General features: G+C 31.9%; 1 protein-coding gene across 1 annotated transcript; it reads left to right on the top strand.

The window, feature by feature from the left end:
- Positions 1–3723: 3723 nt before the first annotated feature.
- On the top strand, positions 3724–19194 carry LOC132750578 (uncharacterized). The gene is made up of 2 exons (XM_060740583.1): positions 3724–3757; positions 18550–19194. Exons 1-2 carry the CDS (start codon positions 3724–3726, stop codon positions 19134–19136), a joined length of 621 nt encoding a protein of 206 aa, XP_060596566.1. The 3' UTR covers positions 19137–19194.
- Positions 19195–19709: the final 515 nt, after the last annotated feature.

Genomic DNA, 19709 nt, shown 5'->3' with positions numbered 1-19709 from the left:
GGCCCCCCAAGCATTTTTTTTCATTTGAGGAATGTTGTTTAAAAAGTGCCCACCTTTTTGGAGCCACCCCCGTCAAAAGGGAACATCAAGGGGTTCCCAGAAGGGGGATGGCCCCTTCTTGTTGGGTGGTTTGAAGGGAAGCAGTGTCCCCCTTTTCTTCATCACCAAGAAAATTTTCGACTAAAATGGCTTCAGGTGGATTTTAATGTAACGTGTAACCAAGGCTAAAAATCCTTTTACACTCTCTCTTAATCCATTGAGAAGTTGCAGCACTTTGAATTCAGTTTTGATGCAAAAACAATGCAAAATAGTGTTTTTGGTAATTTTGAGACGTCTCCCGTTGCCATGGTTACAACAGATTTTAAGCATGCCGTTACAAAGGCTTTGGTCCAGTCGATATTTATGGTAAGTTTCATCAGTATTGAAGCATTTATTATAGTTTCAAAGCAGTTTCAACTTGAAACAGGGTTTTTTTAGTGAAAACGACCCCTTTTCACAATATGCTCATGCAGTTGTTAAAGGGTAAATACTTGGTCTCAAAAAGTATCTTAGCACAATGTTTTTTTATGTCTTTCGTTGTCTTAGTAAATGTTTTAAAAGACACCCATATCTTTGTTATATTCTACCATACAATATATTTTTTCTTCTTCATTGAAACTAGTTAAATAACAATGTTCCTTCTATTTCTAAGAACATAATTATAATATCATGCTAGTTGCTTGACGATTTTCCATTTGTCGTTAACACCGAGCCATATTTTGTCGACGAACATCGTCAAGGTTTTGAGTTTCGCCGAATGTCAAATTTGGGTTTTCAAAAAGAAACTAAAATAACAGGTAAGACATATTTTGTAAAACATGCCATGTGTATTGACATGATTGATACTTGGTTACTTGGATGTGTTCTCAAAAATGCCAAACAACATTACATTTTACGTTAATGGAACTTTTATGCAAACCTCATATTCAATCATGTGAAACATTGACTTTAGACGCAATGAGTCACTTAAGAATTGTAAAGATACTTTCGAGCTATAATGAGCTCAAACAATTGCCAGCTTGAGTATGTGTATAGAAGCGAAAGAGACTGTTAGTGTACATTGAAAAAATGGACAATAATAGGAAATTAAAACCGTTTGCATTTGCTTATAACCTCAAATGACAGCAGAATTAATCAGAATCATTAAATGATTTTCAATAGTTATCTTATTTATTGAGTATTTTCTTGTAATCCCGCTCACCTTTCTATTACAGCTGACCTAAGTGTATGTTTTCCGGCTTTATAACCCAGTTGGAGTACCTTAGAGATGATTATTTCATACACAGCTGACATTTTAAATTTGATACTTCTTTAAAAGGTTAATATTTTCATTGTCATAACTTCCATGCCCTATTTTGATTACGTGATTTGTATCCTTTATTTATGGAGTTCATTAAAACAAAATAAGATACAAAGTGGGATGTTCGTGTTGATGACATATTACTATTTCCACATTTTTAACTTTAATATCTTTTTTCAATTCAAGAATAAAACGAATCAACAGTAAATTTGATATTAAATGCGTTTTATATGTCTTAGAGAATATTCAATTACGCACCAAACAAAGATGTCGTTGGGAAGATTATTAAATTATCTTTAAACACGAAGAAATAAAAGTATTAACTGTTTAAAAAACACAAACGTTCTCAGGATATACAGAATAAAGTTTGTACTTTATATTATACTCTACATTTAGAAAAAATATATTGTTTCTTTGTTCACCAACGTTCTCTCGTTTGACTGTCTAAATATAATTTTAGCAATAGATAATTAAGCTTAGGTTAGATTGATCAAGTTAATCAACTAAAGAAAAGTATGTGTTAGTTAAAATATCAGAATATATACACATGTTTCGATTTACAATACACACGAAGCATTTCACAATATTCTTAAAACAGGATTAGAATGGATGACAAAATATCTTATGAAATTATTCTCTTCAGTGATTAATTGACATATACAATTGTAAAAAGCGCTTAAATCATTACATATTGAATAATATGAGAGGACACATATAAAACAAAACACAAAATCATTGAGGTTAAATCAGAAAAACGAAAACACAGATAATGTATTTAAATGCTTCAAGAAACATAGTATATGGTCCATCTAATATAATTAGAATGAATATATTATTGGTTCGAATAAATATTTATATTTATATAAACGTACAAAAATAGAATAGTATTTGAAAAACATGTTTTGTTATATATTCATCTTATTTTAACTTGCATTTACTCCTTTTTTACTTTACTTTCTCAATTCATTTTTGCCATCATTGTGTATCATTAAAGTTTTTTTGCATGCAAAGGGGTAAACGAATTTTTGACATCATTTTAAATCCAATTGAGCTACAAAATATAAATAATCATATAATTATTAAAAATCAAACGAAATATAATTTCCGTACAGAAACAATGGTTATAATATAATAATGTTATTGACATTTTGTTTATGCTTGATATCTATTAATTGATACATTTGGAAAACGGTGATTTTGTAACGTAATTCGTCCTTATTTGAAAATATTTTGTTTCCTCAAAGCAATTATCTTTTCCATAAAATAATTGTATCAATGTATCTTTCTTTACTTCTTTCGATGTATAAGAAAACTGGATAAGCTTAACAAATCTAAATAGCCCGAATCATCTTATAATATATCTTCTCAAGTTAGGAATTATTTGAGTTAAATAGAAAATTAACCCTAATGAAATAATTACTGATGCGGTGTATTCATATATCCGGACAATCTCATGCCCAAATCTTTATATGTCCTTATCAATAACGAAGGGCTTCAGTTTAATTGATGTAACAATTACAAAGGCACTTCAATTTGACCACGGCTTTAATTAAAACCGTGATTTGACATTAAGTTCCTTTGACGAGTCCTTTTAAAATGGATTGTTCCAAAATTACGAATGAAATTTTATAATATGATCATTGTGCTTGTTTGCTAATTTACTGTTAAAACTGAAACGTTTGACACACGGTTAACACAGATATGAAATATAATGATGATGTATAAATAGTATTTTTTCACATATTAGCGTACTGACTTGCTCTATATGTGTAAATGTCACTTGAGTGGTAATCAAAAAATAACATTATATGTCAACAAAGTCAGTTGCAGTGTAATAATATTGCAATGAATAAATCTATATTATATTTACTGATAATAATCGTTTAAATATAATTACCAAATGCTCTTTACAAGACAATTTTGGTGTCAACTAGGATTGTAAAGCATTATTGCACAACTTCTTGTTTATTTTTTACTTGTTTTGTTTTTGTTTTTTGTTGTTGCTTTTTGTTATTTAGTCTTCAGACCTTTCAATATATCCAAAGATTTATCAATATAGCTTATTAAATTGTTATGAGGCGGTTTAAATACATTTTTGGGTTATTTCATTTTCACTGTGACTATAACGAAAACATGATTATATTGATAAAGCAGTTAATGTCAAGCAGTTTGCGCCAGCTTTAAGACAAGGTGCACACCAATGTGTTTTAAACCTGTTACAATTTTCAGTGGGAAGGTCTTATAAAAGCCTAAACGAATCAATTTTTCTTGCCTACTATTATTTTCTTCGCCAAAAATATATCAAAGAAACTTTATAGTGGTATTATAATAAACATTGTGTAGCGTTGTTGAAAAATATTCCTTATATGTTTTTGGGTGTCAAAATGGCTCAAGTTCCACACAAACTTGTGGTTGAAGGTTTGCCTTAAACGGGTTAGACATACGATATGCAGTCAGCGTTTACCCCTGCGTTTACTGCGTGGACGTAAGAAGCGACTAAAAGGGTTCGAATAATTAAACTTCAGCAGAGAGGTGGCTTTGATCCCTGGTGTTACTTTCGGCTTTGAAGGTAAGCCAAAAATCTTTTTTTTTCTGTCTCGGTGCCATATTACATATACTGTTTTGGTGCGCCGTGTAACCAACTCAAATTCTGAAGCCATTTTTAAGTTTATAAATCAATTGCATTTTTTTATTCTGCATCCGATTGCCTTTCAAATTTATTCTTATTTTCAACTACATTTAGAAATTATATCACGAATCATTCTCGCAAATGACACATGGATACAGATGAGATTCCTGAACAATAGCTTAAAGCCATTAAATTAAACATTAATAATGAAATATACCCATATTAACTTACTTTAATAATCATAAAGTCTCGTCTTTCCCAGTTTAAAAAATATAGTATAGAATAATTCATTACAATATATCAACTGAAACAAAATCAGGCGAAACTAAATACAGATTCATACTACATAAATAAGACAAGATAATATTTAAAAATAACTATCCATTTTCCATATTGATCAAATCATCAAATATCAAATTAAAAAAAAAATTCTTTATGTAAATTATAACGCCAGAGGTAAAACAAAACTATATTCCTAAAATGTTAAACGTCGCAATTTCAGAGAATGAATTTAAGTTTAATTAGTAAGCTATGTATAATTTATATACATATCATACATATGTAAGATATATAAGATATAAAATGTTTTTTCTGTAGTGGAATAAACAAAATGTAAAAAATCGAATCGATTTCAGTGGATTAATCAAACGCTACTACTAAGTCATTCAAGCTCATAACACTTATCATCATCTTGTACCATATCGCGAATTGACGGCTAATTTCTTGAAATGTCATGATTATTACTCTAAACAGTGATTTATTCTCTTTGTTATTGTTTCATTTTACAGTATCTGTCAATCATAACATATTGATCTGCTTATCAATGTCCCAAGAAAATTAAAGCGATGGAACATCTCTGATTTATAAGACATTATCAATGATATATCTTGATTGAAAACAGAGTTTTACGTTAAACAAATCATAGCGAGTTATAAAGAATAAATATTTATTTATTGATTAAACAAATCGTTAATGATGTTTGATTCAGGATCCACACAGATCTTTGAGTTTTATTAATTAAACTTGCATAGCAACCGCAGCTTCTTTTGATGCTACAATCTCAGTCAAAAAAGGTTCGACTGGTTATATTTCTCGATTTTTGTGTACAATTAGACATAGCTCTTGACCAATAACTTGTGATCATTTGCCCTCTTCGATTTTCCAGAAAAAGCATAAGTTAGTTTAAATTGGGCCCCGAATTACTAAAACAAATCAAATCAGTATATTTAATAAATGCAACTTATTTTCTAACCTAAAAAGCGCCCCTGTTGATATATGTAAGAATTGTAGGTTAGTAAATCTATTATTCTAGACTGTCAATTAAATGATTAAATATATGATATTGTTTTTTAGATTTGAAAGGATATGTGTTTTTATCTAAGCGACACATGTACTGATTTTAAAAATGTCCTTAAAATAGCTTGGAATATTTATAAAAATACAAATTTGACAGAAAAGAAAACAATAGATATGCAATTGTTAAGTCTCAAATTGCATAACTAGTATGATGACAACATGTTATGATAATTGGCTGACTATACGGTCTAATATAAATGAAAACAACTTCACTTTATGCATGATATTTTAGAAATAATATATCCCAAACAGTGATTTTATTGCTGAACATGATTGTTTGGAGTTCGGATGCGAGGAATTATATCACGAGGATGTAGCCCGACTGATATAATGATGCGCATCCGAAAGACAAACAATGATTTTATCAAGCAATAAAATCACCGATTTGGATATATTATTTCGATTCCGACACGACATCAACAAATAAATGCTGCAGTACCTGATATTAAGCTAAATTGCGCCTGATTTGTTTCCGTACTTATAGTGGTTACGTCATGTGTATAATGATTACGTCACATGTCTAAATATAAAACGTCAAACAGTGATTTTATAGCATAATATCACACATTTTCGGTTCTTCTATGTTCAATAGAGACAAATGCGGGTCGTGTTAGAATATCATGTTTCAGATGATATTACTTTGGTTTTGTTTAGAAACTAAATAATTATTATAAAATGATATAAATAATTCTCATGAATTACATGTGCATACAAATATATATTTTTAATTATTTATTTAATATGCAATTGAATACAATAACATTATGTACGGTATATGATTTGATTTATGTACATTATGAATATACTGTATATAAAATCAATCTAAGGGATGATTTGGATGCCACAAAGTTTAACATTTTCAGACCTATTACATATGAATATAAACGGAGTAACTCTACTGGGGAGCCAATTAAATCTGAAATACGAATCGATTTTGGAGTAAGTTTATAGGCAGTATGTAAATAGACAGAATTTGTCTAGATGCATTACCGTGTGTCATATTTCAATCGATACGAACAGCATTCACAGTACACAGAAATTTTTTCTACATGTATATATAGCAGAACATCTGTTGCTTGATATTTGATAGAAACCTTTGATATAATGAGATGAATTAAATGTTTTATTTATAACATCAAACAATTTGTTAAATCGACTTAAATATTTGATTTTGATACATAACATTAAACCAATAATAATACATGTAAAATTCGTAATAGTGAAAAAACACACTCAGTCCCTAAAGAAGGCCCAACACGGCAAAACTGTAAAATGTTGAAGGCTCGGTTTGACTGAGTCTGTTCATGGACGGTAATGGAAATTGCAAAATACCGTCCACGACCCCTAGCACCGGCTTAAGCAGAACTCAGCATTTAAACACTAAAATGGTGAAATTTTGAATTTAGAAACATCCGCAGATGTGTTCATACGGCGGTTATCATGGAACCTTCAATGTGACACATTACGAAGTGTCATTCCATGAAAAGCGGCGTAAGGTCCCAAAGTAAAAGAATGCGTGTGCCCTAAACGAGAAAACAATGGGCGGAACTAAATGAAATGGAATTCTGAAAGGGGATCTGAGGTTATGTAGCCTGTATATCAAATATAAGACGTTAAAAGACAAATTTAAAAAGCAGGCAACATATCCAAAAGGTGATTATACAGTATTCAAGTAGGAATACTGGAACCACCCAAGTTGAAAAAGGCCAAATACAAGAAACTAAAAATACAATGTAAAATGTATACACAACAATAATGTCTTGCTGAACGATCTTTAAGGATCGAAAATATAACATCATTGATTAAATGTACGGGGAGACTTTTTACAGCCGCCACACGGCACAAATAACACGGATGTGACAATGAAATAGTGAAAAAAATAGAATCCCTAAAGAAGGCCCAACACGGCAAAATTGTAAAATGTTGCAGGCTCGGTTTGATGGACGGTAATGGAAATTGCAAGCTACCGTCCACGCCCCCCTAGCACCGGCTTAAGCCGGATTCAACATTTAAACACTAAAGTTTTGAATAAGACTGGCATATTTTTAAGAATTCATTAACAATGAATTGAAATTGTCACTCTAGTTTAAACAAGATATTGACATATATAAAATATTAACGAAATTGATCAACCAACAATTAAAAAAAATAGCTTGGCTAATCTAGCGCGAATTTGTTTTTAATAAAGCTTCAAGAAGGTCAAATGAACGAACCGTAATGCATAAATAAACAATTTGCATCTTCATTTTCTTCACAATTAGGTGACAACATCTGCAAAGCAATACAGAATACATTAGCTATCATAGGCAAACATTGTATGCTTTTTGTTATTTTTTTCACAAAGGACGTTTGCGTGTGTTCGAAAACAAGTATAATGATTCAAATACTGTAATGCAAAATAATCTTATACCAGACAAAACGAAATGTTGTTGCCTGTTTATATGTGGATTTACATGTCCACAAAACACGAAAATAAGTGTCCCGCGAATAATGAAGAATTTGCAGTATGTGCAATAGTACCGCATCTTACTGTAACTCATGTGCAGCAAATTTCCCGAAAAAAAACAACAACAAATAATAAGTTTATTATTCCAAATAAAGAAACTATACTGGGCAAAGTCAAACATGAATTGTGGATTTCATATTGCATCTAAATATCTATATTTATATTTCATGCATTCTTATACAATTGTTGTCGAGTGTGCCATTGAATATGATGTGATATTCACCGGCAAATGACATATTGATCGAGGCGATAGCCAAGGTCAATATGACTTTCTGCCGGTGAATATCACATCATATTCAATGGCACACTAGTCAATAATTGTTTTATAAACTTTAAGACATTTGGTGAATATATCATATTTAGCACTATGCATATGTTAGTGTTCACCCGTGCTGTTCTACAGAAATTAGAAACTTCGACGGGAGCGATAGCAACAGGAGAATGTTTCTAATTTCTGTAGAACAGCACGGATGAATACTAATATATTTAGTGTCAAGCTTTATTTGGCTTCATTATCATTCACTCATTACGCCACTATGCGGTTCTATGAAGTACTATGAAAAATAGAAGTCGACTATGGACGGAATTCGATATAGTATCGACTTTTGTACTTCTATGAAAATTAACGCACATAATTTTTAAGAAATACAGCGTTTTCATTGGATGACAAATAAAGTTGGACACTAAGTAAGTATCATTTGTGGTTAGCACCCTTTTCCAAGAAAGAGCAAAATCCTTAAATGATATCAACATATCATCTAGGAGCATCCATCCTTGTTAACCATATTATTATTATATAGAAAATAATATGTTTTGTCTTATTGTAATGTTTATGTCACGAGGGTAATATACCGACATGTATAATTTATTGTTTGTATGTATGTCTTATATATTGTGTCGTTATATATTCCCTGTACGTTTGTCATTTTGTTATATCATATATGTCCTATATATTTGTCCTATTCATCCCCCATATTTTTCTCATTTTCATTCATCCTTTTCATTCATTGCAACATGTAACACTTAATGTCATTCTATATAATGCATAACAACTAATTTCTTCTGGACGGGCCTCCTAACATTTACTCACCCGGATTGGAAGTCACGCATGCGCACATTGAATACACTTCCATTGGTTTGCGCCACGAAGTAGCTGTGTTTGCGTTTTCTTTCATCCTAAGTAAATTGTTTTATTTGTTTCCGTGCCATTACAGGTAATTTTGGTTGTTATTTATTACTCGTAATGTATTCATTTAATTATTGAAATGACATGCGTGTTGCATTTTGTATTTTGCACATTGAATACACTTCCATTGGTTTGCGCCACGAAGTAGCTGTGTTTGCGTTTTCTTTCATCCTAAGTAAATTGTTTTATTTGTTTCCGTGCCATTACAGGCCGAAACAGCCCCTCCTTTATTAGGAAAGAGGAACCCTACGACATTTACATTATCCTGCCTCTCCCAAGCGAGATGTCATGTGAAACCACTCTTCGGTTAATATTGTTCCCTGAAGCTCTTTGGTTTGGTAATTTATGACACAGTGAATCAGCTTAAAGCGTATGAGCTACATTCCCAAGTATCAAAGAAATATTTCCAGTGAATACACATGCCATCTCGACTTCTTGTCACGTATTGCCATGTTTCTACTTTTTAACAATCTACGATATTATGGCCATTGAATATGAGTCTCAATCTTTTTGTAGACAAAGAAGTAAAATTTAGGTTTTCACTCAAAGTTAAGTGGCATGCGCTATTTTGTTAAGTAGTAGCATGTTCACAAGCAAAGTTTTGGAAATGGAAAGGTTGTACAGTGAAAACATTCATGTTAAACAGAATTTGCAGTTGAAAGGCAAATTTGTGTATGAAAAGGTAAGTTCTTTTCCAACATTACAGCATAAAATATAGCACTTTATAGGGCATTTTAATTACATAGCTGCAGAGAGGTACAGTACACTAATTACATATGACGCAATAACCTGTCTTTTATTTGTTTCATTTGTGCTATAATAGCCTAAGTTAAGTCGTCTCATTCATGATCTATATTGCAGTATTAACAATCATATCATTGTTTATCATCATGTTGAATTAAACTAAAACTTAAAGTTTCTTCATGCAAAATAGCCCCTTTATTTGTTTCAAATATCTGAAATCGGGAGATCGGTGCATGTGCTTGCGGTACCATATAAGCCCTTGGAAATTTCGATATTCAGTCCCTGTTTCAGGAAAATTCTAAAAAAAATTATCACACAATCTGATATAGCTAAGAATTCCGGGTACCCATCACAAAACTTTTATTAATAGTATCTGCAAAGTTATCTATAAAAAATATTAGTACTTAAATCGAGTAATATTCTCTTTGGCGTAAATAAAAAGGCACGTTGGTTGGCTACCTAAGTAAAGGTGTTAAAATTTAATTGTTATGCCTTTTTTGTTAGCCATTGAAGTAATAGTAATGTATATAGGACTTTCAAATACAGTTATTTTTCAGAGCGGGCGCTATGGTACAGTGGTAACACTGTCTGCCTACCAATCAAGGGGTTCGTGAGTTCAATTCCCCGCTACTCCACTAAAAGAACTAAAAGGACCATTCAAAATCTAACGGAAAATGGGAAAAGATACATTCAGGAACAGACAGCAAATGACTTGCATAAAGGAACGACAGATAACAACAAATACCTAATGGAGCATTCTACAAGACACTGAGTCGAACAGACAAAATAGACTTAATGGAACAAGACAAAGGGACAACAACGACAAGAGAAAACTTAAACGGAACAGGAAACGAGATATTACAGAGGAACTAACGGAATACGGAATATCAAAAGAAATGTACACAGTAAAAGACAAAAAACTGAGAAAAGAGAGTACAATTGACCAGACCTGATACATCAGGAACCACACATGAAACAGACAAAAAAGGAAAAAGGGCCATCAGACAAGAGAAAACTTAACAGAATAGACAATGAAAAACCTAAGGCATCAAGACAAATAAAACAAAAATACAACATATACAGTCCGAACGGGGCACTCCACAGAACACTAAATACCGACGACAAAATCAAGAACGACAAACACAAAACAGTAAAATACAATACAACAGACAGCAACAATAACATTTAATAGGACATAATGAAAAAGACGTAAACCTATCGACCATATAATTTCTAAAATGATAATGATTAAATAAATGAACATAGTTTAGGTATTGCAAAGGCTTTGGTTTTTAATAAAACTTTAATAATTATAATAAAACCTTGATAGGTATTGTGATTTCCGCATTTTATATTAACTTTGATGATATATAGCTCTAAATATTTCAATTTTAAATAAATATACCGGTCATTACATAAGATTAATAACAAGCAACATATCTTTATTTTATTACTTCTCCCCATATATCTTAAACGGGCAACCCGGATCCTGGGATCCTCCCCCTCCTCCTCCACCTTTATATTATATTGGGATCCGTTGTAATTCGTGAATAAGTCTAGAAATATCTTTTTGCATTTGATTTAACATAACATGCAATACATATAATATTATTATAATTAATAGAAAACATTTGCCATTTTCCTATGTATACATATAATGCATTCACCTGTCTCTATTGTCTTAAAAGAACAGGAAACATAAAATAGATAATAAATTTTACATTCGTAAGCATTGAACGTTAATCATGACACAGCTCATATTTTAATATCAAAGTATACAAACAGTTTTCATTTTGCGTATGTCATAAAACATACACGACAAATAATTTGACACAGTTATAAAGCATGTATTGAATATTTTCTTCTACACAATAGTTTGTCATTTTGCACAAGATTTAAATAAAAAGCAATTATTAATAATCTTCATTACTATTCCTTACATTGGCATACACATATTTGAAATTTTGCATTCTTGCATGCAAATTGATATACATAGAAGGACAAATCTAATTGATATGAATAAGTATGCAATCAACATAAATTGATTTATAACATTCAGCTATATACATGCCATCAAGAAGTATATACTTTTGGTGGGTATTCACCAACATATGACCGCACAAAAGGTATTTGAATACTTCTTATTGACTAAAGAATATTTCTCATTTATTTTCAACATGAGCGATTATTTTTCCTATACATTATTACGTCATTGAAACGACCATTAACCCTGATCAAGCAAACATTCCCCTGACGAATGATAAATATTGTACATTTGAATACCTAATAAACTTATTTGTAACACAATTAAGCTAAATACACAAACAATGCTTATATCATGACCTGCCTCATTTTAATAATCAGACTAGTGGATATGACAAGAATTTCAACACAACATATTTCATAGCAAAAGAGCACATGTCAATGTTTGTGGTTAAATGTATTGTTATTCAAATAAAAAGGCAGATTAGGGATATATCAATGTACATTTGCTGTTAAGTTCTCAATTAAATTTATCACATACCCGTGCCGATTTTGCGACTCCGTAAAAACGGTATCACGGTGATAGGGCGATTACCACAACTTTTCCGCGCAACGTCAAAATATCTTACTTCTGTCCGAGACACCGTATATTTCTGTGGTACAAAATGGACAGCAAGCCTATAACCGAGACGAAAACAGCAGATAATTTGCTCAAAACAAGGTAAAATCATCATTTTTTCTTTTTCATCGAATGTGCCATTTAGTTTGAAACTTATTTATCTTTACTACATGCAAAATGCTTCATTAACTAAGTCAGGATAGTGTAAACATTTAGGGCATACTGAAAAAAATCTTGCTTTGATTACGAAATATAACGTATTTATAGTCCGTTCAGTTCATATAACTGGTCAAAGTACAATATAAATATGTACATTATTGTCGTATGAACAATTTACAATTATACATAAATAACCCGTTTTTTTTGTATATTTGGTATGATTTTTATGTTTCCACGTGTGTATTTTAAGGCACCGCACAACTTTGTCAATCATCAAGATTAGGCACCGCATTTATTCCTCCATTAAAAATCACCCGCATTTTCTGTCGTTTTAGCACCTCGTTGAATTTTTTCATAATTAAATGTTTGCTTTCAGAAAAAAGAAGACGTTCAAACCTATGTGTGAACAAGCCAAAGCAACGTGCGAAATTGACTAAGCTGCATGATACTGCAGCAACTGGAAGACGCCCAACTAAGTCTTCTGATATCAGCAGTACGCCAAAATGGATCAGCGCCTCCATGTATTTCAGGACGATATGCGTAACGCACACACAATAAGAAAAAAAAATATGAAGTCAAACTTTTCCGCCCTAAAGATTGTTTAAAAAAGCACATTGGAGACCATGACTGAAGAGATTATGGAATATTGCCCGGGTTCCTGCAAAAACTACAGCATGAAAATTTGTGTTATGACTTTTTGCAAAACTTTATCAAATTAGTAATGCAATAAGAAATTCCCATTAACAAATATTGCATTCCTTTTGTTTCTTGATGTTGTTTGATGGTATAGTGGCCTGCCAAAACTTCAATCTTTCCATTTGTGGGGTTTATCAGTTTGAATAAGTTCGAAAAGGAAAAGACATCCTTATCTATATATAGCATTTACACTTATCTAACTGGTAGTATTAACACAGTCAGACCTTCAGAAAAATTTTCCATAACATAACGTATGATAACGCAACATAAATAACAGCAAGTGAACAATCTTTCATCAAACTTTTCATCAAATAAAAGTTATTATAAAACATATATTTGTAAGAAGATTGTATAATTCAAAAAGAAGACGGTGCCAGTATTTATCGGTCTAACGGAAAAAAGAATGCGATGTTTGAATTCAGTGTTGTACGATGCTCCCAATATATCGGGTCAGTAGGCCTTTTTTCAAAAAAATATTCTTGAAATTTACGATAGAAACACACAATTTTGTATGGAACTTGAACTTAGGGTTTAACCATAATAAATATACGCGCTCGTTAGGTTCATAGAACAAAGACATCGTCGTTATAACACATGTTTTTTTGTGACAAGTACGAGTCATGTTGAGGTACACACGATCTTTTTGTAAACACTATTTCTTCGAAGTATGTGTTTTTTTGTGAATTGTATTGTGGCTAGATTAACAATAAATTGTCTCAAAAATTCGATGGAATACTTAAACAATTGGAATAATCTTGCAATGTCCAGCAGTAAGATATTTTGTAAGCTATTACCTGGAATTTGTTTATCCCGCCATTAATATTTTGTCCAGAAATATACGGTGTCTCGGTCAGAAGGATGATATTTTGACGTTGCGCGGAAAAGTTGTGGTAATCGCCCTATCACCGAGGGTATTACACGGCCGAGCATATATTTTGACGTGACGTCATTGGCAGCATCCAGTGACTTCCATCTAGCAAACATTTACTTTCAAAAGCATTGAGCTGAACCTTCCATTGAATTTCAGTGTTTGTGGTATTTTAAATTTTAACAATTTTGCATTTTTAAGTCAGGTGGTTCCAATAATTATTCTTATTTGAATAATGTTGAATTGCCCTTAGGATATGTTGCCTGCTCTTTAAATTTGTCTTTTGACGTCCTATCTGTGATGCAGGCTTCATAACCTCTGTATCCGGTTCGAAATTCCATTTTGTTTATTTCCGCCAATTGTTTTCTGGTTTAGCGCACACGCTTTCTATTACTTGGGGACCATATGCCGCTTTTCATGTAATGGCACTGACGTGTCACATTGCAGGTGCCATGATAACGGCTGTATGAACACAACTGCAGATATTGTTTCTAAATTCAAAATTTTTTTCCACTTCATGTTTAAATGTTGAACTCAGCTTCAAAAGCTGGTGCTAGGGGGCATGGATTTGAGTTTGCACTAGACAGTACCGTCCATAACAGGATCAATCAAACCCAGCCTGCAACATTTTCAATTATGTTGCTCTGGACTTTTTTTTAGGAGTTTGCATTTTCTCTGTTTCATAGTAACCACTGACTTCCACATTTTCAGATGCAGACATGAGCTTCATATATGTCTGTGAGCTTTACAGAATTTGACTTAATATCTGTTTTCTATGAACGATTATCGCAGTTTTGATAGATATATAAGCATGCTAATTTTATTTCAATTACGATTAACAGACAAAAGTCTAAACAAATTTTTATGTATTATTCAGATTCCCTTTTAGAAAAAAGTGTTTAAATTTGATTAGTAATTTAAGGCTAAATAACTGCTAGATTCATGAAACAATGGTACGCCGAAATTTTCAGTAAATTTAGAAAGGAATTAAAATCCAGGTAAAAAAGATTAAATTTGACAGGATCTGATCAACAGTAACAATGTAAGACAAACTTTGAAAATCAATGTAATTGTTAGATTTTTAACTTAGCTCTAAAGCAGGAAAATGGCCAAAATTTTAAATCAAGGTAGTGTAAATGTTTTGCGGAAAGATTTCATAATTCAAAATTTAACCATTTACATTTTAATGTTGAATCTCTGCTTAAGGCCGGTGCTAGGGGCGCTGTGAACGAACTTGCACTTTCCAGTACCGTCCATGAACAGGCTCAATCAAACCGAGCCTGCAACATTTTCAATTTTGCCGTGTTGGGATTTCTTTAGGGATTCTGTATTTATCTATTTTATACAGTCATAACCATAGGCACTGATGGTTTCAGGACAAAAAACCCCTTTTGATAAGTTTGTAGAACTCAAATTTGATTGAATCTAATTATTTTTAGCTTGACTATACAAAGTATATGGAGAGCTGTCCTACTCGCCCCGGCGTCCAGATTTCAGATTAGCACCAATATTTTCAGATTTATCTCCCCTTGAACTTAGAATTTTCCTTAAAAATATTATTTTTTACTGTTACTTATAAATTTCTTAAGTGATCAACTTCATACTAAAAATATATGTTCCTTATCATCAACCACATCTTATGTGACAAGGTTCATAACTCTAGCACCAATATTTTCAGATTTATTTCCCCCTTGAACTTAGAATTTTCCTTAAAAATATTATTTTTTACTGTTACTTATTTATTTCTTAAGGGATCAACTTCACACTTCAAATATATGTTCCTTATCATTAACCACATGACTGTTATGTGACAAGGTTCATAATCCTAGCACCAATATTGCAAGAATTATCCCCCTATAAACTTAGATTTTTTTACTTGAAAAATGTTTTTTTTTACTATAACTTCTTTACTTTTAAAGTTATCTTCCTCAAACTTCAAATACTTATTCCTTATCATCAATTACATCTTATGTAACAAGGTTCATAACTATTGGAGCAATCATTTCAGATTGATCTCTTTTTGAACAAATGTTATTTTTTTTACTATAACTTAATACGTAAATATACATAATTGATTTTTTCCCATAGTTTTGTCATAGCTATCCAGCTAGCTTACAGAACGTCGGTGGTTCTACTCAGGTGCCTGTTCCTGCCTGAAAAAATGCACAGAAGGGCACCTGAGGTCTTCCTATGCCAGTAAAGCTGGAACGTCGCGATATGACCTATACTGTGTTGATGTGACGTAAAACCCAAAACAAACAAACAAACAAAGCATCCAGTATTTGATTAGTCAAGCTTCGCTGTCTCCTGTGACAGCTCTTGTTGTCTAATCAGCTTTCGCTGAGCTTGACCAGAGACATAGATAACAGATAGGCAACTTCCTAGCCAGTTCAGATATCACACTTGCTTGCTTAACTTGTAGAGTAAAACTTATTAACCAGATATCAAAATCAGAAAAATAATACATTTTCTGAAAGCTTTCGCATTTGTCAGTGGCTGCAGGTAATATCATTTACTGTGCCCATTTAAATAAATGATACATCAATTTTTTAAGAGAACAACATATTAATTTCTGTTACAGAACTTGTTATATGAAGTAAAAACTGGCTCAGTTTGTATTTTCTGCTATGCTTTTCTATAAGTGAAAGGCAAGGAAACTTACCAATATTTTAACATGCAACAATAGATTTAACTTTTATATATGGTGTATAATATTAAAGGATCAAATCTACATCCATTAAATTTTACTTCCTACAAATTGCCTAATGAGTGATATTTCAATGGAGTATAAAGGAGCTGCTTATCTCTGTTAAATGTATCTACATCTGTGGCTTGACATAGTTGTCAAAATGGCTATTCAGTATTTGTTGGTGGGTACTTGCGTCCAAACTTGCCAATGCCATAACTTCTTCGTGCATGGAGGAATTTTCAAATAACATGAATTGAGTTTTGAAATGTTCATCATGGGACTTTGTGTCATGCACATGAACCAGGTTACCCGGTTAAAGGTCAAAGTCACCTAAGATTTTGCAATGTCGAGATTTTGCCTTGGGTATAAAGAGGATGTGTTGTGCACACCTAACCTATGTATACATCTTTCTTCTTGATCTGAAACTTTTAGATTCAGGTTTTAATTAAGAATGGCAGGCTCAACATTCTGCCTCACAACATAACATGAAATATAACCAGACTGAACTTGACCTTGACTAATAAATGACCTTGACCCATATTATCTTACCTTGACACAACCAATCTTTTCACATTAGGCCTTTAAGAAGACCAAATTAATTATGACCTTTGCTAATGTGCTATAATTATAAATGTGATGTCTTGAATCATACTTAAGAACAATTACCCTAAAGGGATACTCAGGCAAATAAAAGACAAAAATATTAAATGATTTTTTGTACTGAAATCACTCAAAACTGACATGTTTTAAAGTCCTGGCATATATTTCTGTATAAATTCTATGGTGTTTTTTTTTCAGTTTGAAGTGTAAATATATCTATATATGTTCAACGAAATTTAGATGCCGACAGAATCACCGAATAGTGTGATTTGAACAAACCTCAGAAGTTACAATAACATGTTTTGTGGATATTGCATGATTGAAACAAGTCAACGTCATTCATTTGACATGTTCTTTAACGTTTCTAGAGTTCACTGTGACAACTACATGTATTGTAAAATCTTAACACTCTAACCAGACCCACATGGGTCAAGTTAGGAAACTACCATTTGTTTCTTTATAAAATGACAAGTTTTGTTCCTGTGACTGCATAGTGTATTTATTTTTAGGACATTTACAGAAAAATGACTGAAAAATTCAAAAATAAAGTCAATTTAGGTCGAATAGAAAATTTGAATTTTATCTTTTATAAAAAAATTTTGCTTTGTAGTAGTACAATATTTGATTCTCCTTCTGATGTGTGTGACTTTAGAAATAAGGAAAATACGAATGTTGTCCTTGCTAGGTGGTTATGGAAAAATATAGCTTGTTGGGACAAGGGGTGACAGTCTGTATTTTCTGTTAAATATAGAAAAAAATGACTCTTGTAAGTCTTATTTTAGTCATCCAAGACAATTAAAATTCTGGTAAATATAATTAAAAGTAAATCTTTTTTTCAGCATATATTCTTTGGATTAATTCTCTTTTGCCATGACAAATAAGGGGCTATTGTTTTGATTCAGATATCCTGAAAATTGTTCAGAAAGGTTGTTTTAATAATTTCTAGGTCAAGTTTGAATATTGGTTATCTCGAGTCAAAAACTAAGTCACACAGCCCAGATATGGAAAACTTTGTTAATTCTCTAGAGGCCACTGTTCTGTTTCAAATATTCTGGAAATTGGTTAAATGTTTTCACTCTTAAGGCTTAACTGTAAGTAAAATAATGTTCATAGTCTTTAATTTTATTGTGATCAAATGATAAAAATGAATTAATATTTTAATTATTTTTACACAGGAAATGAGAAGTGCTGGCATGGAAGTTTAGACATCTTATTTGGAAGCATCAACCTGTTTGCAGATGTTCTTACAGTAGAAACAAGTGACGAAGATACCACAGAGGAAGTAAAACTAGACATAATAAACGACAGAGAGTCAAGAAGTCGGATTTTAGCTCAGTTAATTACTTTCTTATTTCTTCAAAGAAAGGGGAACAGAGACACAATGACTTCTTTTTTAGTACCATGTATAGCTATAACAGACGAGGAGTTGAAAGTGTTCTTTTATGATTCTGAGCATGATTTGCTCCTTGAAAATAGAGAACACAAACTATTTGGAGAGGACGGAGAAATCAATTTTGAAGCAATACTGACGTTATGGTTAGTAATGAATTACAAAGTAACTTGTTCTGGAGTACCAAGTACGCTTGTGGCAGCTCCTAAGTCGAATTTTATTCAACATGCTGAAAAACTGTTAGGTGTGTACAAAAATGAATTGCAATTCACAGGGGTGGCTAAAGGCAACACGTTCAAGTCCATAGATTACCGATATTTGGCTAAAACTAATGCTAAATTTGTTTGGCCTCCAGAACATGATGAGCCGTAATATTTGATATATGTGTAATACAAAGTATTTGGTATATGTGTAATATTTGATATTATGCGTAATATTTCGTATATGTGCTGTATAACAATTCATAAGATATGTTATTTGCATGGCAAGGTTGGATCCTATGAAGTATTTATTGATTATATTAATAGTTCTTCAAAGGGAGCATAATTAGCATAATTATTGTTTTATTTATGTTGATTGGTCAGTCAGTAGACCATGCAAAAAATATATAATTATCTTTCTTTCGCTTCCTGCGACCCATGATAGTTTGGGTCTGGTAGGTAGGTCGATAAAATATTTTTTATCCATTTTTTTTTCATTTAAGAAATAATGTGAAGTCCAAAACAATCTGTGAATGTTTAGCATCTGTATTAAATGATTAGAACCATATTTTCAGTTTTATTTAAAATATATGCCAGTTTGTAGATTTATTTAAACATGAAACAGATATAAAGATGTAATTCTCATTGGCACTCTGTTTCTATGTTTAGTAAAAACAATTTTTAAACCCCTGCACAACAAAGTTGTAAGGGGAATGTACTGGAATCAGCTTGTCCATCCGGCCAT

Source organism: Ruditapes philippinarum, unplaced genomic scaffold, assembly GCF_026571515.1.
Source record: "Ruditapes philippinarum isolate M1 unplaced genomic scaffold, ASM2657151v2 ctg2702_1_1_1_1, whole genome shotgun sequence".
Taxonomy (NCBI): domain Eukaryota; kingdom Metazoa; phylum Mollusca; class Bivalvia; order Venerida; family Veneridae; genus Ruditapes; species Ruditapes philippinarum.
The sequence above is the reverse complement of the archived record's forward strand: the minus strand, read 5'-3'. Positions and strand labels throughout refer to the sequence as shown.